Genomic DNA, 25766 nt, shown 5'->3' with positions numbered 1-25766 from the left:
CCCTTCTGAGATACAACAAAGTCTGTTTTAACACATGAGTTCACATCAAGAATCTTAGAAAACCAAATGCAAAAACATTTAATTAGCCCATTGAAATATTAACTAAGTTATTGGTAGTAGTGAGGTAAAAGTTGCCTGTATGAGACAAAACATTTTACTCAGCTTATGGCAATTATTGGCGACTGATAATATGCCACAAGTACATTAAATTTAGTGAAAGGATGTGAAAGATATATCCAAGCTGTAAAGGTATTGGCTCCAACTATAACCCCCCCCCCCCCCCGCAAAAAAAAACAACAAACAAAAAACACACATTTGCATTTAACTTATAGGGATCCCTTTCCATGCTCACATGCAAAAGAAAAATTTATATTGATAGACATCTGTAGCCAAATATAGCTTGTGAAGCTATGGATCTGGAAAGTTCCCATCCAAGACCTGGGCAAGTTCCTTTGTCTGCAAATCTCTTTTCTCCACACCACTGATGTTGGAAAGTAAGGGCCAATACAGCTTGGTGCCAGTCTCATTGCATATGTTACTATCAAAATGCAAAGAACCTGATTAGATATTGCAGAGCATCCTTTCAAGTACTGTAACAATTTTGCTACCAATCCACCCCACCTTAATAATAAATATAATAAAATTTAGCTTGAATCCCAATGGCTTGGTAATCCATTGGGATTTCCTTGTGTGAGTTCAGATCTTAATCTCATCACCAGTGTTGTATTTTTCAATGGGTTTAAATGCAAAAGCTGTATACTGAAGCTTTAACACAACTCTTGTTTCTCTTTAGTTTAGCTTCAAGATGGCTTCCACTGTTGTTTTAAAGCACTGTGTATGCTTTAAACTTCTCTGCTAGAGAGCAGCATAGATAGCCAGGTACCTAACACTGGAGATGTTTCCCCAGCTTCCATGTTCTTGTCAGGGCAACAATTTTGTTTTTAAAATAGATTTTTGCTATCAACATGTAGGTACATGTACAGTGTGTTTATTTCCAGTTTTGAAGTAGCAGTGTGAAAACGATCCTGTAAAACGTGTAGTTTCTCCTTCACAGCTCAAACAAATGACAGACAACTAAAAAATAAAATCCATTTTCATACCAGCCATTGTCCTTTTATATATAGTTCTGTTCATATCTTTAACAAATTCACTAAACTTTTTTTTCAATCTTAATCTTTCATCTATTGTTTCTTATAAATATCTTTTTCAATATTACATTGTTCAGAATTCTACAGTTACCAAACAGATATTTGTCTTTGGCATAAATACAATGGATAGGAAACTGTGGCTTAGAAGATGGCAAAGGTTTCATTTGTTATTGTGGATACTGATTGAACTTACAACAAGGCTGCTAGTTATGTTAATAAGTAAAATGCGTAAATTCCATCAACCCTTCATGTATCACAGCTGCCGTTTCCTCTTCATTTAATGTATTGTATTTTAAAATAGATCAATATTTTTATTACTTTTCCTAACGTTTCTTATGATCCAAGGTGTAACAGCTGGAGGTTATCCTTTTCCTTACTCATTTAAGCTACATATCCTGTGAAGATTTTACTGGTAGGAGATGCCCATTGTAGGTCTTATGATGCACCTCCTGGCTTGAGAATCAAACCTACGTGAGTGCAGTACCCTAACCAGTAGCCCTCCTCCCCTATACAAGCGCATGCACATGTGCGTGTGTACATACACACACACACAATTATGTACAGACTTGTGTGCCTGCTACAATATACAAGTTGAATTAATATCTGATACATAAATTATATCAACAGCTATTACTTCAGTAAAAGTATATAACTGATGATGTGTATAAAGAAAGGTTCAGGTAAATTATAGACAATAAAATTATGCATGAAATGATTTAGCATAATTACATAAAAACTTCTTTTGCGAAGCTGTTTTCTAAATCGTGGGGGGGGGGAGGTGTGTCGGGGGTGGACAGAATATTTGCATTTCTCTGAAAAATTGCTGAGCTAAAGTTGATGACATTGTCAGTTTGCTGTTTAACAAATCGTACTCTGACTTTATACTTTCAAAGACCTTTGGGATAAGAGATCATTTCCTTGAAAGGGGGTGGAGGTGGAGGGGGGGGGGGCGAAAAAAAAACAGGTATGGGTTAATGACAGGAAGAGTATCCAGCTGTAAAGCAATGTTTCAATAATATATTCATTTAATCTATGCTAGTATGGAAAAACAGGTGTAAAAACAAAGTAGTATCAGTATATATATCCTAACTTATATATACAGTTTTATAACATTAGCCTCTTTAAAAGTTATTATTAAACCCCTTTCATTGAAATATCACACAGAAAATAATACCTTTTGTTTCACACACACACACACACACACACACACACACTCACAGCTTCATGTATGTGAATACGCACATTGCTCCATGTACATACCCTGCCACATTATCCATTCATAGTTACATTCTCTTACATATATACAGAAAATTTCTCCCAAGATGTCAGATGTTTTTAGAGAACATTGTTATTTCAAAAATATTTATAGTCTAAGAAAATGACAACAACTATTTGAATAATTTGTTCATATATGTAGATCTTACCTTGAGGTGTGTGTGTGTGTATAGACACATACACTTTCATACACACACACACATTTGCTGGCAACAGTCCCCTCATGGGCCACTATTATTAGTTTGGTTGTTTAATGTCACATCATTACCTTGTAAGGTATATTAGTATAGTGAAGTGTTGTGTTGTGTGTGCTTGGTGAGAGCAGCTGATATGTCTAAGTTATGTAGTTCACTGGGGGAATTACACTTTTCTTCGGTGATTTATTGTTTGTTCCTCTCCCAAGGGATGGTTATTGATGGAGACCAAGGTGAGGAGGAGGAGGGAGAAGAGAGACTGACAGGCCAGCAGACAGATAGACTAGGAGGATGGAGACAGATATAGATATAGCATGAAGGGTTTTTCATTTTCTCACTTAAGGGAGACACTAAGAATAGACTAGTTCTAATGTTGGTAACTGTGATTAACTTGTAAATACCTACAAGTTACTTCAACCCTTTGAAAGCCAGAGCTGAAGTTATAACACCCAGGATTTCATTTGCTACACTGAAACTGACTGGGTTCAATCCTCTACCTTCACCTTTTCTTTATCTATAGTCTTTAACTTTTAGTTAACAATAGGATCTATGTTGATTTTGATACAATCACAATGGCTCCTATGTGCAGATTTCAATTGAGACAGATTAACACGAGTTTGTATGAAATTCGTTGATCACATAAACGAATACTTAGATGCACACATAGTTATGTGCTCTATAAAATGCACTCACAGTTTGACATACTTTGTAAATGAATGTAGCTGTGTGTGTGTGTGTGTGTGTGTGTGTGCATGCGCATGGTTGTGTGGTTAAGAAGTTTATTTCCCAACCATTTGGTTTTCAGTTCAGTTCCACTGTGACACTTTGAGCAAATATCTGCAACTACAGCCTCAGGCTGCCCAAAGTCTTATGAGTTGATTTGGTGGATGGGAATTCAAACAAGCCTCTCTTTGTGTGTGTGTGTGTGTGTGTGTGTGTGTGTGTGTGTGTGTGTGTGTGTGTGTGTGTGTAAGACCCTCCCACCATTTCTTGACAGCCAGTATTGGTTTGTTTATGTCCTTGTAACTTAGGCGACAGGCAAAAGAAACTGATAGAATCAGTACCAGACCCAAAAATAAATACTTGGGTTGATCTGTCTGACTAAAAACTTTAAAGATGGTGCCACAACAAGGCCACAGTCCAGTGACTGAAACAAGTAAAAGTGTGTGTGTGTGTGTGTGTGTGTGTGTGTGTGTGTGTGTGCGTGTGCGTGTGCGTGCGCGCGTGTGAGGGAGAGAAAAAGGAGGGAGAGATAGAGTTTTGGATATTTTGTTTGAAGTGAATTAAAGGGCTGCATTAATTTTTTGTAGATAAGAATGTGTGTGTGTGTTCGTTCTGGAGAGCTATAGTGACTACAAGTGGTAAGTTAACCTATATATGTCTGTATTGTGGCATTGGCTATCTTCACATTTTATGAGAGAAGAAAAAGCCAGCCACACTGTCATGATGAGGTCAACTCTCACCCAAACATTGTTGTGTGACCTTCGCCTCATTACTATACTAAATTCGTTCCTACATTACTTATATGTGGGTGGCATGCTTAATTCATTGCCCATCTAGCACCACCCTTGTGTACATCATCTTGCTTAGTAAACTCCAACCTATTTCAAATCAAGTATCCAGTCAAAAGGTAACTTTCCCCCTTCAATTCCCCCACCCCCCAGACATAAAGTTTTGCGAAAAAAAGGGATGGGGGCATATGTGCTACTCTTCTGAATAAGCAATTAAAAAATGAAAATAAAAGAAAAAATCTAACATGGGTTGGATAAGTACACAAATTTAGACATTTACATATGGTAATATTGTTGCATGTGTTTCAGTGTTTTTATCCATTGTGCCTTTGTAAGGAGTACTTATAAGGGATCTTTTTTTTTTTATTAATTTTCAATAGGTCTTGGGTGGTATGGATGGGGTAGTCCTGTCTTAAAGCCCATGCTGTGTCAGTTTTCACCCTGATATATTGTTGAATGGTGGAATGTGCAGCTGAGAAAACCAAGTCAAAACTATTGACTGGCAGCAAGCATTTTCCCATTCTGTAATGTTAACCAACCAAGTGGAACTATAATGGAGCTTTGGTGTGAAACAATTACTTTGATTTATTACTTTCAAGTGGAAGCTTATTATCTTCTTCATTGTCTTCTGTATGGTCCCACCCACCCACTCTGTTCCTAGGCTGCACCCCTAACAGATAAAGAACTAGCTGGCTTTGTGTAACTAAATATCACAGCAGTGATACTCACTAAAGTGAACCAATTTGTAGGTCATCAGTTATGGTCTGGTGTTACTTTGCTCTTTGTTCTTCTGCAGTGGGACAGCTGCTTTCTTTTCATCTTGAAGTTGATTTAATAAAGATGCTGTATTACTCAGGTTAATAATCTCTACTATCCATATTTAGTGAATAGCAGCAGAGAAATCATTGTATACCTTACTGGAAGCTCCTGTCACCTGGCAATTGAGTTTACAGTATATGTGATTGTCTAGATCAATGGTTTCCAAATGGTGCACTGCTGTGCACCAATGCTTCAGATGGGGTGTCTAGGATTGCTTCAAGCTTTTAAAAATAAAGTTTATGGTTTTAGAGAATCCGTACTAATGTTTGAATGTCTTGAAAAAAACATGTTTCTAGTTTTGTTGTAACAAAAAAAAAAAAAAAAAAAAAAAAAAGCTTTCTTGTACATCTGTTTTTCCAGGCTGGTATGGGTTAGATGAATGTTATATTAAGCATTGTTTTACACTTCCTATCTACCAGAGTCACTCACATGGTTTTGGTTTCAGGGGATATAGTAGAAAACACTTGCCCAAAGTGCTGCGCAGTGTGACTGAACCTGAAACCGTGTGGTTGGGAAACAAATCTCTCAATCATACAGCCATGCTCAGCAATAGCTTTGCTTATTTTTACCCCTGAATTCTGAACTTGAAGGTTTTCTTCTTCAAATTTTCCACATGAAGTGCAGTAGTTTTTTTTTTTAATTTTTATTTGTTCCCCGAGATCTAGGTACATTACCACTGGCAGTGCCCCAACATGGCCACAGCCTTAGGGCTCAAATGTATAAAAGAATAAAAGAATGTATAAAATATTTGAGAACCACAGCACTACACACACACGTGCATGCACGTGTGTGAGTTTGCACACAATACATGTTTATTGTGTGAAACCAAAGTACCCTCTCAAATGTTCAAGTTATGGCAAAGTGTGTTATGGCAGACCAGCTGTAAACTATGTAGTGTTTCCCCATCTCCTTTGTCCGTGTTATCAACAGAACTAATGGTATGGCAAAACTGATACAGTTTGGCACTAGAAATGTATAAGATAACGGAATGAAACTGAAAACTCTAGCGGACTTTGTTAGGTGGATATGTTAAGTGGAGTCTGGAATTTCTATCAGACTTGACTCCAGGACAGGTTGGTTGATGATCACATTGCAAGAACTTGATATTAAGATTTGAAGAACTACCTGCCAAGGTGGGTTGATCAAACTCTCATAAAAGTGTGGTTCAAGCTTTTAATTACCTAGATTTTTTTTACTCTTATGAAACTCATTTCCTATCCTCGTGTCTTTTTCATATTAACTTCCAGAGATTCTTCGTTTGGCAGCGTTACTGAGTGCCAGGATATTGCTAGTTTGAGTTACATAGACATGCTTTCTGATGGGCCTATCCGAGATGTGTGCAGAGTGATAAAACTGACCTGCATACAATTGATTACTACAGGACAAAATGATTACTACAGGACAAAACCTTTTTGATAACAATATGGATAACATTATGCAAATGATACGAGACCTACTAATTTTGATAACAATAAGCAGTTGATATCATCCAGTATTGTATGTAACCCACTAATTTTGATAACAATAACTGGTTGATAATATTCATTATTGTATAATAAGTGGCTTTCGCTACATACTCATCAGCTTTCAATACAGACATTGCTTATATAATTTTGTACATCAGATTTTTCAATTAGGTATTAAACATCACTGCCCACCTTTTAATTGCTGTGTTATTAATCTTGTAAAAGATATTTAATACAGCTCTGGTTGTTTCTTTCTAGCGTCATGATTGTTTTTACAAACAACAGAAGCACTCTGTGTCACCCAGACTGTAGGATTAACTAGCATTTAAATTTCTTCAGTAGTCACTTGGGTTTTTATGCTTCACTGCTTACAGTGTTGGCCAATAAGAGTACACCTTACTCTTATATATTAAATGCACATAGAGGGTACTTTCATTGCAGAATTTCTCGTTAACCTCATTCTACATACATCTGATACACTGTTATTATCAATGTTATAAAGTTAACCTTATTCGAGTTAGATACATTTAATAACATGCTATATATATGTATATATATTGGGTCATCCCATAAATAACGCGGTTTTTCCTATTGCATGAACTAAATGTCAGAGGGGAATGGGTTAAACCACCTGCTTCAGTTTGCCATAGAAGCAAGTGTAAGTTTTGAAGAGTGCAGTTCAGTTTTAACAGTTATTTTTTCAAAGCTATAATGAAAGTGACAAAGGAGTATATTTGGCATATTTTGCTTTATGAGTTCAATAAAGGCAACAACGCAAAGGAAAGTGTGAGGAATATTAATGCAGTATATTGGGATCAGACAATAAGCATAAGTCAGTGGTTCCAGATATTCTGAGCCGGAAACTACAACCTAGAAGACCAACTTCATTCTGGAAGATCTGCAGAGCTGGTGGAACAAAATCCCATCATAACTGTTGAACTAGCAGAGAAGCTTGGATTTGGTCATTCAACCATTCATCGACACCTGGAAAAGTCAGCAAATTGGGTCAATGGGTTCTTCACAAACTTTCCGAATCTAATTGCATGCAGAGAGTGAATGTGTGCTCTTCTTTGCTGTCACATCTCACAAATGAACCTTTTTTGGACCAAATAGTGACTGGTAATGAGAAATGGGTTCTCTATAAAAATGTTGAGTGCTGATTACAGTGGGTAAGGAAAGAAGGTCTTCACCCACAAAAGTGCTATCTGTTTGGTGGGATATGAAAGGTTTAGTCCACTTTGAATTTTTAAATCCAAACCAAACGATAACAAAGGAGATCTACTGTGAGCTGAAAATTTTTTGGTTTATGTTCTGTTATTAGAATTGTGCATTAAGTGTTTCTATAGCCAAAGTATTGAACGTTTACTGATCCTTACCACTTAACTATAAATATATAGCCTTTTTAGTTATAGTTTACTACTGTAGATGCCATAGGATTATTCTGTTGGTGTGTAGAGGTGAGTTCAAGTTCATTTATAAACTTGGCAAAAGCATTAAAAATCTGTTCCTGAATTCTTATCAAAATCCAAATGTTTATCAGTGATCAAGCTCCTGTTTGTGGTTAAGGACTGTGTACATGAGATAGCTGTTTTGTTACAGTTATATACATACATACATATATATATATATATATATATATATATATATATATATGTTTGTGTTTTTCTGTGTAGTTATCACTGTCTATTACATTCATGAACATGTGATTCCTGCTTTTTCAGCATGAGGTGTAATGTGGAGAGTTAAAGTAGAGCTTAAATAAAACCAACTATTTCATGGAATGCTTTACAACTTAATTTCCATGGTGTTGATGCGTGTGTGCATATTGCACCTGCTTGTCTTGACATTTTGTGATAGCTGTAAATGAATGTCACCATCATACAATCAGTGGCAGTCATTTCCAATTATTTATGGAAAACGTGTCTGGTCATAAGGAAATGTTACCTTGCTTGGATTGGCAACAGAAAGGGTCTCCAGGCAAAGAAAATCAGCCTCAATGAATTTCATTTGACCCATGCTAGCATGTAAAAATTAACACTAAAACAATGATAATGAATATAGTCATGCGACCATTTCCTAATTTAAGACAGTAGAGTGTCAAGTGTAGCTACTGTGTCTAGCAGGCTAGAAATTGTGTTGAAGCTTTTCCTCATTGACTTGAAGTAAAGCTGGTTTTTGTTATTAAGTTGTAAATCAGTCCTCATTGAATTGACCTATAATGAAAGGTTTTTCAACAATAACCTTCTTGTTTATCAGAAATGATATTGCAACATATTATGTGTTTAATATGGGAGAGAATGATGTGAGGGAGATTTGGCTATTTCCTCCTGCAGATTAAATGATCATATAGAAGGTGTTATGTTAATACCAGCAGACATACATTGATGTTAATTGAAATGGAAAGGATATTGATGAGTATTAATACTGCAGTCAAACTAGATGGCCTAAAATACCAAGTAAAGGGATTGCACTCGAGAACTAAGAATTGTGAAACAAATTCGTGAACCACCAGGCTGTTCTTGCATCTATGACCAGTCCGTATATTCACATTAACATACTTCTTCCCATCTTCCTCTCTGAATGTGTGTGCATACACACACACTTATGTTCCACCCTCAATCTTTTTTGTCTTCTCTTTCCCTCTCTATCCATCCTAGCAAACTTTGAATCACTAAATGTCACCCCATTAATAATATGTTAACACTATAATTGTGTGTGCATGCGTGCGTGCGCGTGCATGTACACACATCCGCATATTCACAATGTTGTATAAAGTATTGTAAACCCATGTCAAGCAAGTGAATATGTGTAAGTGTGGAGGAAGAACTGAAGATGGAGGCAAGAAATAAATAAACGAACACGAAAACAATGTAGATAATAATTATGAATAATAATAATATTCTGCCCAAATTATCCGTTCATATTTTTGGTAGTACTGCTTGCTTAGACCTCGTAGATGAAGCTGGAATGGGTGAACAGCTGTGAAAACAATCTGGTTACTGCTAGGAAATCTGGAATATATTACTTGCAACAGGATGTAGCTCTTTAGTTTGTGTTTGTATTGGTTTTATAGTTGCTTTCCAGTGACCTCAAGGTTGTGGGTTCATTACGCTTCAGGTATAATGCACCTTTGTATAGAAGAAAAAAACAAAAAACCCTTGGAAGAAGAACAAGCAAAAAATGATTTACAGGGTTGTTAATGTGATGATAGTTTTATCATTATATTAGTGGGAATCATGTTTATAATATCAGCATATATAGGTGCAGGAATGGCTCTGAAGTTAGGAAGCTCAATTTGCAATCATGTGGCTTTGGGTTCAGTCCCACTGTACTGCATACCTTAGCTGAGTGTCTTCTATCATACCTCTGGGCTGACCAATGTGTTGCAAGTGAATTTGATAAATAAAAACTATGTGGAAGCCTATATATATATATATATATATATGTATGTGCGGGTGACACGTAAAAGCACCCACTACACTCTCGGAGTGGTTGGTGTTAGGAAGGGCATCCAGCTGTAGAAACTCTGCTAAATCAGATTGGAGCCTGGTGTAGCCACCTGGTCCACCAGTCCTCAGTCAAATCGTCCAACCCATGCTAGCAGGGAAAGCGGACGTTAAACGATGATGATGATGTGTCATTGTCATCATATGTCCATTTTCCATGCTGGCATGGGTTGCACAGTTTGACTGGAGTAGAGACTTGCATTGATGTTGTCAGTTAACTCCAGGTTAGCACTGCTTTAGAAGGTTTGTGTTCAGTGATGTTCCAGTCATGATTACCTAATCTTTTATGCAGGTATTTTGTTGTATGTAGGATTGCATTATCTAATGTATTTTCTTTTTAGAAGACAGCAGTGATTTCAGAGAAATTTGACTGCTATTTCTAGCAGGTTGAATGATTTGAGTAGAGACCTCCCATTAAAATTTCATGTTAATTTATGTTCCAACCTCCAGTTTAATGACAATTATTTCAGTAAATTCTTCATGATTTTCAAAATTAATTGGAACAATGGCTGTGTATTTCAACAGAAATATGGTAAGAAGTGTTAATGCCGTTCTCAAACCAAATCAGTGCGATACAATGTGACAAGGTTGAGTTTTTGAATTGTAGGTGCAAGCAGTGATGTTTGTTTCCAGGGTAATATTACCTTTTCTTGGATCAGCCTCTGCAAATTTCTTCTGACCCATGCAAGCATGGAAAAGTGGCTGTTAAGTGATGATTAACGATGGCAAGAGAAGAATTGATTCCACTATTGGACTGATACTTTATTGATCATGAAAGAAAGGCAAAATTGAAACCTCAGCAGGATTTGAACTCAGATCAGGGATAACAAATGTACTGATACTTTTTTACGGAAGACTATGGAACCATTTCTTTTCTACCCTAAGCACAAGGCCTGAAATTTTGAGGGAGGGGGCCAGTCGATTAAATCGACCTCAGTACACAACTGGTACTTAAATTTATCGACCCCCACCCCCGGATGGAAAGCAATGTCGACCTCAGCAGAATTTGAACTCTCAATGTAAAGACTAACGAAATACTGCTAAGCATTTCGCTTGGCGTGCTAACGATCCTGCCAGCTCACCACCTTACTATGGAACCATTTCTACAAAATACAATGACTTATAAGTGTGTTATTAATTAAAATTCTGTAAATAGATATATGAATCTCAATCAAGAAAGAAAAGGATCTTTAATTATGAATAAGATCAATCTTTTTCTTGCACAAAAATGTTGTACAGACAGATTGATTGATCAGACAGTCCAAGGGTAAAATAATCATAGACTGTTAATTATTGACATGTTATAGTTACTTATTATTTGGCCTTGGCAGCTCTGATGTCATAGTGCATACCCTAGTGTAGTGAAAAAGCTGTTTAAATTTCTCAACTCTGTTGGGCGGGGGATGGTTTGCAGCCTCAAATAATGCACGTGTGCGCACACAGACACTGTATTACTAAATGTAGAAGAGCAATGATGATGATACGGATGGTAGTGAGTCTCGGTGTTTCTTGGTTCTAATCTCAAGATGGCAAATAAATTTGTTCTTCAATTTAAATTGGTCACGAAATATATACCTTTCTCTCCGTCAATGTTGTTGTGAAACTTGTGTATTGCATGCTGTGTTACATTGCTGTTCGTGCTACACATATTCATGCACATCTGTGTAGTGTAGTGGTCACGTGCATACATCTCAATGACAAAACCCTAAAGAAAATTGATGATGTTGAGGACATAGTTTTCTCTCTTTTAGGTTTTGTTCATCATGATTTTGTTTATTCTTAAACCCCCAACCAACTGTTGTTTATTTTGCTTGTATTATTTCCTTTGAAAACTAATGCCGGAAGTAATTACTGAAATCATCAACTGATGCTGTTATTATTAAACACAGACTTGTGAGGTGGATGACTTATTGTGTTTACTTGCATTAAATAAACAACAATGATATATTATGCTATTAAGTCATTATTTATTTGTTTATTTAATAAGATTAAATCCTGCAAATTCTATTATGGATGAATATTTCCCTCTTATCTTCTATTCTCCTCAGTTCTGATTAATTACCTGTAATAATATTAAATTTGGTTCATTATAAACTTAATTTTGTGTCTTGTCACGAGGTTAGGGACTGTTTCTCCTTATACATAGACACAAGGGTAATTTTATAAGGGTGCTGACTACTGTAATTTGATGGCATATAAGACACACATTTTCACTAAAAAATGTCTCAGAAAAATCGTCCTAGGTCCTATATGTGAAGTTAGTCCTCTGATGAGCTTTAGTGCATGAAAAACTTTTTTTCTTGATATGTGCTGCTGAAATCAGGGTGTGTCTGATATACCTGTGCATCTTTTATGCCATCAAATATGATATATTTGTTCAATTTATGGTTAGTTTAATTACTGCTATTTATTTAATTGATGAGTTGGTGGTGAAAAATAAAGATGGCTCTTAATGAGATTTGAACTGTGGACATTAGTGTTTTCAGTCTTGTAATTTACTGTCTTGGCTGTCTTTGCTACTCTTTTTACTACCTCTCTCAATATATTGAAATTGTTCATATTAGTCTCATCTCTTTCATTCCTTCACAGTACCTCTCTCCCTAACATCTCAGCTGTTTTTCTTTTCACTCTCTTGTCTCTTTCCACTCTATCTTCTGATCCCTCCCATCTTTCTCTCATTAAAAAAAAAACCTAAGTCCAAAAAAAAACATCAACTTAAAAAAAAAAAATTGAATATATCATCTATTTAGAAGGACCATAGTTAAAATTATCAACAATTACAGACATGTTTTCATGACAAACATCATGATAAACTCTACTTTTCCCTTTGTAAAACCCAACGCTATTGGTTTTTCATGTAATCTTTTGATGTTTTTTTTTTTCGTTTTCCAGATAAATGAAACAGTTCCATTAATGGGCCGTTCAGGAATTCTTGGTGAACAGAAAAACAATTTCTTCAAGGATGTGGCCTGTGGTAAAGGTGCTATGTCTGCCTATACTTACACAATAACACAGTCGGGCTTGCTTTGTGAGTTCAATGAGAAACGTTTGCTTGAAAAATGGGTTGAGTTACGGGTGAGTATTCACATTCCACCATATAAATTATCTGTAGCATGCGGGACGAAGTGCGATTCACTTACCTCTTGGATTCTCTTACAGTGTCTACTTTCCAGCTAGGTTACATCCGAAGGCGCTCTACCTGCCTAACTTCTTGCCAGAACCTAACAACACATTCCCTCTTGATCACACGTCCACACACGTCTGTGCACCATGACTGCCCCAAAGCAAAGAGGCCCACACTGGTCCTCCTTATGAGAAGCCCATGCTGATCCTACTTATGCTCATGTGACCTCCCTCGCTGCTGTGGCCACCTGGTAGGGTCCCTCAGCTGCTGATGTCACTGACCCTATACTTCTGGTTCACCTCATCCCCACATTATCTATCAATTGTTTAGAACATTTATGTGTGTACATACATATGCATGTGGGCCTGAGTGCGCGCGCGCACGCACACACACACACACACACACACACACACACACATGTTCTTGTGTCTATGCACACACGTCTGTACTTGTGTGTGTTTTAACAGCCAAATTCTTTAACAAGACCTGTTTTACAGGCCTAGAGGATAAGGATATTACTATCTTGTTTTATTGGCATTGTGGGGAGCAAGGATTATATGAGGTAGTTAGTGAAGTCGGTGTGGGGCAGTGGTGTGGGTACACTTAGAGATTATACAGTTTGAAATGGGTGTGCTGACTGGTTTGGGGGTATTGACAGACAGCAACTAATCACCATATTTACTTGTGAATAAGTCCAAATATTTTATACTTGATGTTTAAGTAGAAAAATTGGGGTACGGCATATATCTATGAAAGGGAAAACTTTTGTACCAAGATTTAGCACTAAATTAGGGGTGTGACTTACATGCAAGTAAATATGTTAGTTCAGTGTCAAGGATGGCTGTTGGGATAGTGATAGAAAAAGCAGAAGAAAGGTAGACCAGAAGTACTAGAGTTTTGGAGGCTGCTTTTGAATATGGTCTGCTGAATTTTCATTCACATCAATGTTAGATGAGTGGTGTTGGTTTGGGAGTGGGGAAAATGATGATCATAGCCTCTAACATGATTCAGAGACCAATTGCTAAGTTGTAGCATAAAGGAGTTTCACTCGAATGAAGAAGTTCTGAAAGATTTCATTTGTATTTCATATTGTAGGTTGTTTGTGTTACAAATTGTATAATATTTGGGTTTGGAAGAGAATACTTTGTGGCTGGAAAACTGGAGAAGTTATATGATCTGAAATGCAATACACGCACACACACACATGTATATATAATATGGAAATAAATATTTTGTAGATGCAACCAGAACATTATCATAACATACTGACTTCAGCAAAGGACTTGGAGAAGGAAATATTCATATTTCTGTGTGTGTGCATGCACACGCACACACACACAGTAATGTAAAAGCAGTTACTATGTAACATAAAGATGTGAGTGTATGTGGGGTGCACAAATACATAAATGATTTGTTGGTTGGGTAATGTTAGTTTGAAGAAAATAGGGCTGATACAGATGGCTTTCAAAGATGTGTGAGAATTAAATTAAGAAAGGCTTGGAAAAAGGGAGGGATTGTGAATAAAGAGCGTTTCAGGTGAGAATGACGGAAGTTGTATGTTTTGATTTTAAACAGCTTAAGTTGGTAGATAATGTGTTTAATGATGCTGGAGACGTTAGAAGTGCTTATTTTGACAGATTCAACTGTTGATGGTATGAAGGTAAAAGGAAATAGAACAAAATAGACACAGTCAAACTCTTAGACTTCAGTTACATTTGCCTTGACTTTCAATTAGTTTTACACATTTATGGAGCCTCTCTTAGTATCAAACTAAACATCAAACTACAAACAGGGGAGTCTCGAAATAGCAACCAAAATCTCCCTCAAAATCATGCACTATTGTATTATGTATAACAAAAAAACGACAAAGCTCGTTAGATAATGAAAGTTGTAGTTACTCTAAAAAGTCAGATTGATCATGACAGGAATACTTTAGGTCTACTGGATCGTTGCTGACCTGAAGTTAAACAACAACAACAACTAGAATATTAGGAATGTTTGTAGAAGTCTTCATCAGCGTTCATAGTTATGTCAGCTGGCTTGACTCAGCTTGATTCTGCAGCGTCATGTGTAGTGGTTGATCATTTGATTTCTGCTTGACCATTTCCTAACATTAACAGCTTTTTTTTTTTTTAATGGTGGGGTGGTTGGGGAGGGGATTACCTGTATTTGTAAGCAATAACTTCACTGGACATTTAAGTTCAATAAAACTGTCAATGCATCTCTGTATATTTATTACAACTAGTCTAATATTCAGCCTGTGGACACAGAGAATTCAATGCAAACAGTAAATTCTCATTTATATACTTTAATTGAATATTCAAGTAAATTAAATCAATTTCACTGTACACAGTAACCTTATGGCACTCTGAAAGTTTTAGGTTCAAATTCCTCTTAGTCTTTTTTTCTCAGGATGTCTTCTTTATGGCTGTCTTAATGTAATTTACTTAAAATCCTTACAAATTTACTTAAGGTAAATAATTATCTTTGATTTCGCTTTTCATGGGAACATTCATGAAAGCTTCTGATCAGGTAGCTTCTAATGTCATAAATTGATATAACGAGAAGCTTTATTTGTTCGATATCAGCAAGTTGGGAAGTAGACTCTGTCTGTCAGTCTGCCTGCCTGTCAGTCTGCCTGCCTGTCAGTCTGTCTGTCTGCCTGTCAGTCTGCCTGCCTGTCAGTCTGTCTGTCTGCCTGTCCGTCCGTCCGTCTGTCTGCCAGTCCGTCTGTCTGCCAGTCCGTCTGTCTGCCAGTCTGTCTGTCTGCCAGTCTGTCTGTCTGCCAGTCTGTCTGTCTGCCAGTCTGTCTGTCTGCCAGTCTGTCTGTCTGCCAGTCTCTGTCTGCCAGTCTGTCTGTCTGCCAGTCTGTCTGTCTGCCAGTCTGTCTGTCTGCCAGTCTGTCTGTCTGCCAGTCTGTCTGTCTGCCAGTCTGTCTGTCTGCCAGTCCGTCTGTCCTGTCTGTATGTCCGACTGGCAGTCCACCCGGCTATCACTCCTTTTTTTCTTCTTTTTTCATCTTTTCCCCCCTCTTTTTTCCCTCCTTTTTCCTTTCTGTATTTTTTCCTTTTTTTCCCCTCTTTCTTTGGCAGAAAGAGAGAAATACAAGCAAGGCTCTTTAATTGATGTCCGATACAATTCTCCTCTGCTCACACTATTGTGAGCATGTCAGCCCTTTGACACAGTTATCCATGATATGTCAGTTTAGCAAATTAACTTATCAACTTGTTAAACTGCTAAGTTAAATTGCTAACATAACATATGGTGTTTTCACATATCATACTGATGTAATTTATAAAGTAATTTTTAAGGCTTATTATGTTTTCAAATAGCTGTCAAGATTCTGTTTGATTTTATCTAGTATTAACAATTATACACATTATACTATTTGTGTTAATGTCTATAACAAGAAATTATTAAATATTCTTTTATTCTTTTACTTGTTTCAGTCATTTGACTGCAGCCATGCTGGAGCACTGCATTGTGGGGTTTTAGTTGAACAAATTGACTCCAGGGCTTATTTTTTTAAGCCTAGTACTTATTCTATCAGTTTCTTTCACTGAGCTGCTAAGTTACAGGGACGTAAACACACCAACACTGGTTGTCAAGTGGTGACGGGGGACGATGACAAATAGAGACACAAATACACACACACACATACAAACATGCATACATATATATATATATATATATATATATATATGTGATGGACTTCTTTCAGTTTTTGTCTGCCAAATCCACTTATGAGGCTTTGGTCAGCCCTAGACTATATTAGACACTTGCCCAAGGTACCACACAGTGGGACTGAACCCGGAACCATGTGGTTGGGAAGCAAGCTTCTTACTACACAGCCACGCTTGTGCCTATTATTTATTCATAAAAAGGTGGTGAGTTGGCAGAATCATTAGCATGTTGGACAAAATGCTTAGCAGATTTTCTCCTGGTTCTTTATGATTTGAGTTCAAATCCTCTTATGGTCAATAATTGCCTTTCATCCTTTAGGGATTAATAAAATAAGTACCCGTTGAGTACTGGGGATTGATGTAATTGAATATCTTTCTCCCCTTAAATTGCTGGCCCCTGTGCTAAAATTTGAAGCCATTATTTATTTATCATAATTATTTTTTACTTTTTTTTTTTTTTAATTTCTTTCAGGCGAAGAATGCAACTGGTATGGCTGTTGGAGAAGAGCACGTATTTATTGGTTGTGCCAATGGTGTGATTCGAGTGTTTGATGCTCAAAATCTTCATTTTGTAGCTTCCCTTCCCAAGCCTCACCCACTTGGCGTAGATGTTTCAGCGGCTGTCAATATCAGGTAATGTTTGAACTTCTCTAGTATTTCACTTTTGCACCTTCGTATCATCACAATTTGCAGAATCTGTCTGTGTACTAAACTTTATCCTCCCTTCCTCTTTCCTCCTCCCTTCCTCTTTCCTCCTCCCTTCCTCTTTCCTCCTCCCTTCCTCTTTCCTCCTCCCTCCTTTCCTTCCTCCTCCCTTCCTCTCTTCCTCCCTCCTCCCTTCCTCTCTTCCTTTCTCTCTCTAATAAGGATAATAATAAAAATGGTTGTTTTTGTTATCACTGTTCTTTAGTAAAAGTGGAGGCGCAATGGCCCAGTGATTAGGGCAGCGGACTTGCGGTCATAGGATTGTGGTTTCGATTCCCAGACCGGGCGTTGCGAGTGTTTATTGAGCGAAAACACCTAAAAGCTCCACGAGGCCCCGGCAGGGGATGGTGGCGAACCCTGCTCTACTCCTTCACCACAACTTTCTCTCACTCTTACTTCCTGTTTCTGTTGTGCCTGTAATTCAAAGGGTCAGCCTTGTCACACTCTGTGTTACGCTGAATCTCCCTGAGAACTACGTTAAGGGTACACGTGTCTGTGGAGTGCTCAGCCACTTGCACGTTAATTTCACGAGCAGGCTGTTCCGTTGATCGGATCAACTGGAACCCTCAACGTCGTAAGCGACGGAGTGCCAACAACAACATTCTTTAGTAATCTCTTAAATATTTTTAAATATTTTAATGTGGCATAAAAATTGCCACATTATAATAATCTTGAAATTGTAACTGAAAAATAGATGGGAGGGATGAGAAAAAATGTGTTATTGCATTTCAAAATTAAAATAAAGGAACGTTTAAAGGCTCAGACAATTTTCTTGCTCAGATTTTATACAGATTGCCATAATTCATTTAATGTTGTTGTTGGCACTCCGTCGCTTACGACGTCGGGGGTTCCAGTTGATCCGATCAACGGAACAGCCTGCTCGTGAAATTAACGTGCAAGTGGCTGAGCACTCCACAGACACGTGTACCCTTAACGTAGTTCTCGGGGAGATTCAGTGTGACAAGGCTGACTCTTTGAATTACATTACAGGTATAACAGAAACAGGAAGTAAGAGTGAGAGAAAGTTGTGGTGAAAGACTACAGCAGGGTTCGCCACCATTTACTGCTGGAGCCTCGTGGAGCTTTAGGTGTTTTCGCTCAATAAACACTCACAACGCCCGGTCTGGGAATCGAAACCGCGAGTCCACTGCCCTAACCACTGGGCCATTGCGCCTCCACAATTCATCTAATAGACTTCTGGTAAATCAGAGATACTTTGTATAACTTTATAATGTAGGAATAAGAAGAACAAGAAAATGGAATTGGTCTAATGGTATTTGAATATATTAATGACTGTATTAAATATAAAAACAGTTTGCTAATTGAGGTTTCGATAGGTTGATATCTCTGGTCCTACATTGAAACCTGTAGGTGATGGTAAACCTCTGTATGCTAACAGTAGAAGGTACTTGAAGGAAGAGCAAGAAGAATAATATGAGGAAGTTGTAACAGCATAACAAGTAGTGACGTTTAGTGTGATAGGGGTATGAGATGTTTTGGCGTCAATGATTTGGTGCTGCCTTATTGGACATTAGATGTAATGTTTTTCTCCGTCTCTCCCTCTCTCTGTTTGTGCACATGAAATCTAGGTATGTGTGTATGTATGTGTAATGTCTTTCTCCCTCTCTCCTCCCTCACTCTATCCATATACGTATATTTCTGTGAGTGCAAGCATGTGTGAATGTATGTTTGCATCCATTGTCAAAACATGCTGTCGTCAAAATGGGTTGAATGTCCATTCAGCCATGCCAAATCATCAGCGTTCAAATTGTCATACCCAATTGACTCATTCTGGCGTGACAGACTTGTCAAACCCTTTCTGATATGAAGAAATGTATGTTAAAATGACAAATGATAAGATTTGATTCTGATAGTGTTACTGTTGTTTTAACCCCAAATCAGCCCAGATTATAAAATCTGTAGACTTTATAATAATCAAAGGTGTTGCAGCTGTGACTATTCCATCTTTTATTTCATACAGTGTATCTGGGCGTCTATTTTCGAAATGTTCTTCATCTTTTGAAGTTATGATTTGAAGGTGATTTGGCTGGTATTTCATCATCATCGTCGTTTAATGTCCGCTTTCCATGCTAGTATGGGTTGGACGATTTGACTGAGGACTGGAGAACCAGATGGCTGCACCAGGCTCCAATCTGATTTGGCAGAGTTTCTACAGTTTGATGCCCTTCCTAACGCCAACCACTCCGAGAGTGTAGTGGGTGCTTTTACGTGCCACCAGCACGAAGGCCAGTCGGGCGGTACTGGCAATGGCCACGCTCAAAATGGTGTATTTTACGTGCCACCTGCACAGGAGTCAGTTCGGTGGCACTGGCAACGATCTCGCTCGAATGTCTTTACACATGCCATCTGGCACAAGTACCAGGAAGGCAATGCTGGGCACAGGTGCCATGACGATTTCGCTTCTTAGCAAATTAATTGAAAATATAGGTCTTTTAAATAGTTATACTATGACAGTTGATTGTGATAATTTGTTATTTAGGAGATAAGAATAAATTATTGGCAAACCTCACTTTGCAAACTGTCTCTCTGTTCAATACAATCTTTAATTTGTCCAAACAATAACATGTCTTTGTAATGCTTCTCTTCTGGTTGAGTCATGTAAAACAATCACTGCCGTAGCCCTTTCATGTTTGAGAGTGTTAGCAATTTATGCAGATACACCAAAACATGCAGACTTTGCAAGAAAGAGAAATGGCAAGTGAAATATTCTTTTCTACCCTAGGCACAAGGCCCAAAATTTTGGGGGAGGGGGCCACTTGATTAGATGACCCCAGTAAGCAACTGGTGCTTAATTTATTGACCCTGAAAGGATGAAAGGCAGAGTCGACCTAGGCAGAATTTGAACTCAGAACATAAAGACAGACAAAATACTGCTAAGCATCTTGCCCGGTGTGCTAACATTTCTGCCAGCTCACCACAAGTGAAATATTGAAAAGAAAACAATGTTGTCTTAATGTGTCATTTCTCATTCTAAATTTCAGCCAAGTGTGTCCGAAGACAGATGCTCTTTATCCTGATTCTATGGCTTTAACTTATGATGATATTAATAAAAAGGTAAGAACTAAATTTAAGAACTTCATAATAAATGGGGGGGGGGGGGGCATTAGAGGTGCGATGCATACTGTGCACACAGATAAATTTCTTTGTTGTATGTCACCAAGTTTAAATATAAATATTAATAATTATCCCAGAATATGATCTAAGTTAAAGGAAATTTGTCAAAGAAGTGAAAAGATCTATAATGGGACTAGAAGGTTCCTGATACCTGTGGAGTATCTCCTTCTCCCATTACAATTATTTTTTTGTAGTCTTAGGATTCTGGAACTCGAAGAAGAGGCTTACAAGTAGATGCATTCAATGGTTGTTTATTTGGTTCTCATTTCATGGGGTTTGCTCCCGGTGACCATCTGTATGTCAGCGCACAATTCGTTAGCTCCGTTTGCGAGAGGTGTTTTACCTCTGGAGATAATGGGTAAAGTTAGAGCGTTTTAAGAATCTGCTGTGAGCTGCTAGGTTGCAGTGTTATTCAATGTGAGTGGCAACGCGAGAGAACAGAACGGGTTACTCAATACACCTCCTTAAATAGATGTTGCCCACGAGAGCCTCGCTGTGGTCTAATGGTCTCATGCATGGCAAACATGGTTGTAGGTAAGATCTTGCTCTTGTCTCAGACCTGGCAATGGCCGCTGGCGAGATCTCGTACAAAATGGCGCTGGCTTCTTGTGTCATGCTACAGATAGTTTTTATTTTTCATTTCCACTGAAGAACCAGGCGTGTTGAAGAAGACACTTATATTTTGACTGCCTTTCTTTTTATAGCTGAAAGTCATGCTCTTTTTACATTTGCTAGTTGTCACACTTCTTCCTAAGTTTTGTTTTGTCCAAGATATTCTTTATGTTCTTCTATATGTCAACATTTCAAAAGCTTCTAGTTTGTCAGATAGTTTTCATCAGTGTTCATTACTTATTAAAAAAATCAGTAAGTAAATATACAAGATTGTACATTTTTGTTGTTGGTGTAGTAAAATAGATGCTGTCTGCATAACAAACAATAAGTAGGTTAAGTAGGTGTTAACATATTTAATATATAGACTATTGATGTGACTGTTGATATGAATTTGTACTTCAGCGGAGGTGCAGTTGAAACTAAATAATACATAATATTTTGTTAGGTCTCTCTACATTTGAAGTTCAGACCAATCAGGTTTATTGTTGTTGAACCCTAGCTTAGCTCAAACACAGTTATAACCATCTCATTTTTTTCACTCAGACATAACAGCATGGCAGTGTGGTTACAAAGTTCATTTCGCAACCACATAGTTTTGAGTTCAGTCCCACAGCATGGCACCTTGGGCAGGTGACTTCCACTGTATCCTTGGGGCAGCCAATGCCTTCTGAGTGAATTTGGTAGATGGAAACTGTGTCAAAATCTGCATCACCATTTAACATTTGTTTTCCATGCTGGCATGAATCAGATGGTTTGACAGGAGTTGGCAGGGTGGAGATCTGCACCAGGCTTCACTTGTTTGTTTTGGCATGGTTTCTATAGCTGGATGCCCTTCCTAGCACCAACCACTTTACAGAGTGTTTTTTTGTGTGGTATCAGCATGGGTGCTTTTTACGTTGCACCAGCACAGTTGCTTTATCCTCACCCAACACCACTTGACAACCAGTGTTTGATTTGTTTATGCCTTTGTAACTTAGTGGTTTTGGAAAAGAGGCTGACAACATAAGTACCTGACTTAAAAAAATACTCACTGGCGGGTGATTTGTTTGACTAAATCCTTTGAAGATGGTGTCCCAGCATGGCCACATTTCATTGACTGAAACAAGTAAAAGATAGAAGATAATCTATCTAGAAGTATGTTTCTCCTTTTAAAACTTTGTCAAAAGAAACCATTAGTTTGTATTTCCTCTTTTTTCCTAAAAATATTTCTTGAACTAACCTTGGAATCCATTTGTTTCCTCTGTACAACTCTTCTTATGTCAGCCATAGGTAAATCTACTTGCTTTTCTCACTCAGTTCATTGATTGTTGAGATAATGACTGGATTAGCTAAGAGCACATGCTGTGATAGCTACCTTTTATTATATTGATTCTTACTTGTAAACAAAATTTGAAGATGTGACCCAGTTTTACAGTGTGTATTTACCACTTTATATTTCTGTAACTTAATGATTCTATGAAAATTACTTTCGATATTCCAATATCTCATTACGTTTGCTGCTGTGTATTATTTATTGTTCCTGCATTAGTATCTTATTACACTATGTCATCGATTCTTCTCTACAGTTTATTTTTTACTATTCCAACTGATCAAACGTAATTTGACTTGAGCTAGGGCATCAAAATTATATGCTCATTTCTGCATGGAAGCTTAAATATTATATTCTGTGTTACCACTTTTAATAATTAGATAATTTTAGAAGTTTTAAATGAATTAAATGGCTAGATCAAATATTTCTTAAATGCCCCTCCTGCCATTGTTTTTTGCTAAATATCATGGTGAATGACAATGTTTTTGAAGATTTGCAGTAGGTTAACATGTATAATCGTGAACTTTCTATGCTTCATGTTGTATTTTTTTTTTTGTCACTTATTCTTTGTAAGCCTAGTACTTATTCTATTGGTCTCTTTTGCCAAACTGCTAAGTTATGAGGACGTAAACACCCCAACATCGGTTGTCAAGCAATGCTAGGGGGACAAACACAAACACACACACACACACACACACACACACACATATATACGACGGGCTTCTTTCAGTTTCCGTCTGCCAAATCCACTCACAAGGCTTTGGTTGGCCCGAGGCTATAGTAGAAGACACTTACCCAAGGTGCCGCACAGAGGGACTGAACCCAGAACCATGTGGTTGGTAAGCAAGCTATTTACCACACAACCACTCCTCTGCCTTATTTTAGATTTTGAAATATTTCGGTCTTGATAATCGGTCTATTTTACTGAAACTGTGGATGGTTTTATTTTCATTTTAGACATCCTGTGCCTTATAATGTTGTCTAGTAAATATTTCTCATATAATTGTTTTCTATTTCAGATAACTTGTGTCTATAGTGACCACAGTCTGTATATCTGGGATGTTCATGACATATATAAAGTTGGTAAAATATGGTCTACATTATACCACTCAGGGTGTATTTGGGATCTAGAGGTAAGGAAATTTCTTTTTACTATAAACTCAATGCATCTCTTCTTATATTAAGACACCTGTGCTTTTCTTTCTATCATACTTCAGCTTCTCAGCATCTGGCCTAAAGCTACCTCCTTTTTCCTAATGTTCCCCCACTACCTAGTTATGGGGTCTTTCTCTCTTTCTTTTTTTTTTTTTTAATGTCTTGTAACTTACTTGGCAACCTCACTAATGCTAGCAGCATTAGTAAAAAACACCCAGTATTTTTGATTGGCATTAGGAAGGGCATCTAGCTATAGAAAACATACCAAAGCCACTACCTTTGCAGCTCACCAGATTCTGTCAGAGCATTCCATCCATGCCAGAATGGAAAATGGATGTTAAATAATGATGATTATGATTATGATGACCATAGGTGCAGGCATGGCAGTGTGGTTAAGAAGCTCACTTCTCACCCACTAGGTCTCTAGTTCTGTCCCACTATGCAACATCTTGGGCAAGTGTCTTCTACTATAGCCATGAGCTAAACAAAGACTTGTGAGTGGATTTGGTAGACAGAAACTGAAAGGCGGCGAGCTGGCAGAAACGTTAGCACACCGGGCGAAATGCTTAGCGGTATTTCGTCTGCCACTACATTCTGAGTTCAAATTCCGTCGAGGTCGACTTTGCCTTTCATCCTTTCGGGGTCGATAAATTAGGTAACAGTTATGCACTGGAGTCTATGTAATCGACTTAATCCCTTGTTTGTCCCCTCTATGTTTTTTAGCCCCTTGTGGGCAGTAAAGAAATAAGAAACTGAAAGAAACCCATCATGTGTGTATATGTGTGTGTGTTTACAAAGGAATATTGTGGCTGAAAGTATAGAACAGAACAGGTGTATGTATACCCACGCACACTTGCATAAATATTGTTTTGTTTATGAAGGAATGGTATGTAGTTGAAAGCTTGAAATATTGAATGATAATCCTGCAGATTTGACAATGAAGCTTTGTTGTAATACTAAAATGGTGTGCTTTCTTTAATCAAAAGCTACCAACTTATTAAATCTGAATAAAATGTTAGAGTGCAACAATAGTTAAAAAATCCATGTTCCTCAATTTACTGGTATTATTTTCAGTTTTCCATTCGCAGTTTAACTTTAAAAAAATTAATTTACTTAGAAAGAAAATATGTTTATTTATTTATTGCAATGCTTTTTCTAACTTCAAATTTATTTGAGTAAGAGAAAGTTTTTTTCGTTATATTTTCTGAGATATATTTTCTCAAACAAATTTTAATGTTTTACTTTTATTAAAATTTTAATGATATTTATTTTTTAAAGTTTATTGTCTTTGATCTCATCCATGATATTTTCGTATGTTCAGATATATCCAGCAGCAGAGAAAAATAAAAATACTTCATGTCTTCCACCTGGTTCCTTTATTACTTGTTCTAATGATGATACAATACGGGTTTGGAACATCAGCCAGCATATTACAGAATTGGGGCCTTACAGAAGAAACATATACAGCCATGTAAATACCATCTATTCTTGTTTTTTTTTCAATTTAATAAAATCCATGCACATTATTGTTTATAATTACATCTGTTCATTTCTATGTACATGCAACAGTGTATGTGTACATATATACAAATATTTTATATATATATATATATATGTGTGGAGGCACGTGACTTAGTGGTTAGGGTGTTGGCATCATGATTTTAAGATTGTGGTTTCGATTCCTGGACCTGGCGACGCGTTGTGTTCTTGAGAAAAACACTTCATTTCATGTTGCTCCAATCCACTCAGCTGGCAAAACTGAGTAATGCTGCGATGGACTGGTGTCCCGTCCAGCTGGGGAACACATAGGCCATTGAAACCAGGAAACTAGGCCCACAAGCCTGGCTAGGCTTTAAAAGGGCGCAATCAAATATATACACATACATACAAATATAATTGTCACTAATTCAGGTACAAAGCTAACAGGATGTTACTGAATTCCATTGACACTAGATCTTAAATAGTATTTTGTTTTAATGACCCTGGAAAGACGAAGAGAAAATTAACCTCACCAGGATTTGAACTCAGAACATAGACTTGGAACTCATACCTAACGCATTTTTTAATGCTCTAACAATTCTACCAATTCATTGTCATTAATAATCCTTTTTTCAATGGGCTTGA

The 25766-nt window shown here is 37.3% G+C and overlaps 1 protein-coding gene across 50 annotated transcripts in view; it reads left to right on the top strand.

Annotated features, from left to right (window-relative positions):
- Positions 1 to 25766, top strand: part of LOC106882850 (uncharacterized) — a 187340-nt gene that overhangs the window by 90378 nt on the left and 71196 nt on the right. For all 50 annotated transcript variants that reach the window (XM_089360293.1, XM_089360290.1, XM_089360275.1 and 47 more), the window contains 5 exons: positions 12812 to 12994; positions 17199 to 17359; positions 20434 to 20506; positions 23507 to 23620; positions 24964 to 25113. In XM_089360293.1, the coding sequence (XP_089216419.1) occupies positions 12812 to 12994; positions 17199 to 17359; positions 20434 to 20506; positions 23507 to 23620; positions 24964 to 25113 (681 nt within the window). The remainder of the gene's footprint in view (positions 1 to 12811; positions 12995 to 17198; positions 17360 to 20433; positions 20507 to 23506; positions 23621 to 24963; positions 25114 to 25766) is intronic.

Source organism: Octopus bimaculoides, chromosome 11 (genome assembly GCF_046866305.1).
Source record: "Octopus bimaculoides isolate indiv1 chromosome 11, ASM4686630v1, whole genome shotgun sequence".
Classification (NCBI taxonomy): Eukaryota; Metazoa; Mollusca; class Cephalopoda; order Octopoda; family Octopodidae; genus Octopus; species Octopus bimaculoides.
Note: the sequence above shows the minus strand (reverse complement) of the source record. Positions and strands in the feature narration are given on the sequence as shown.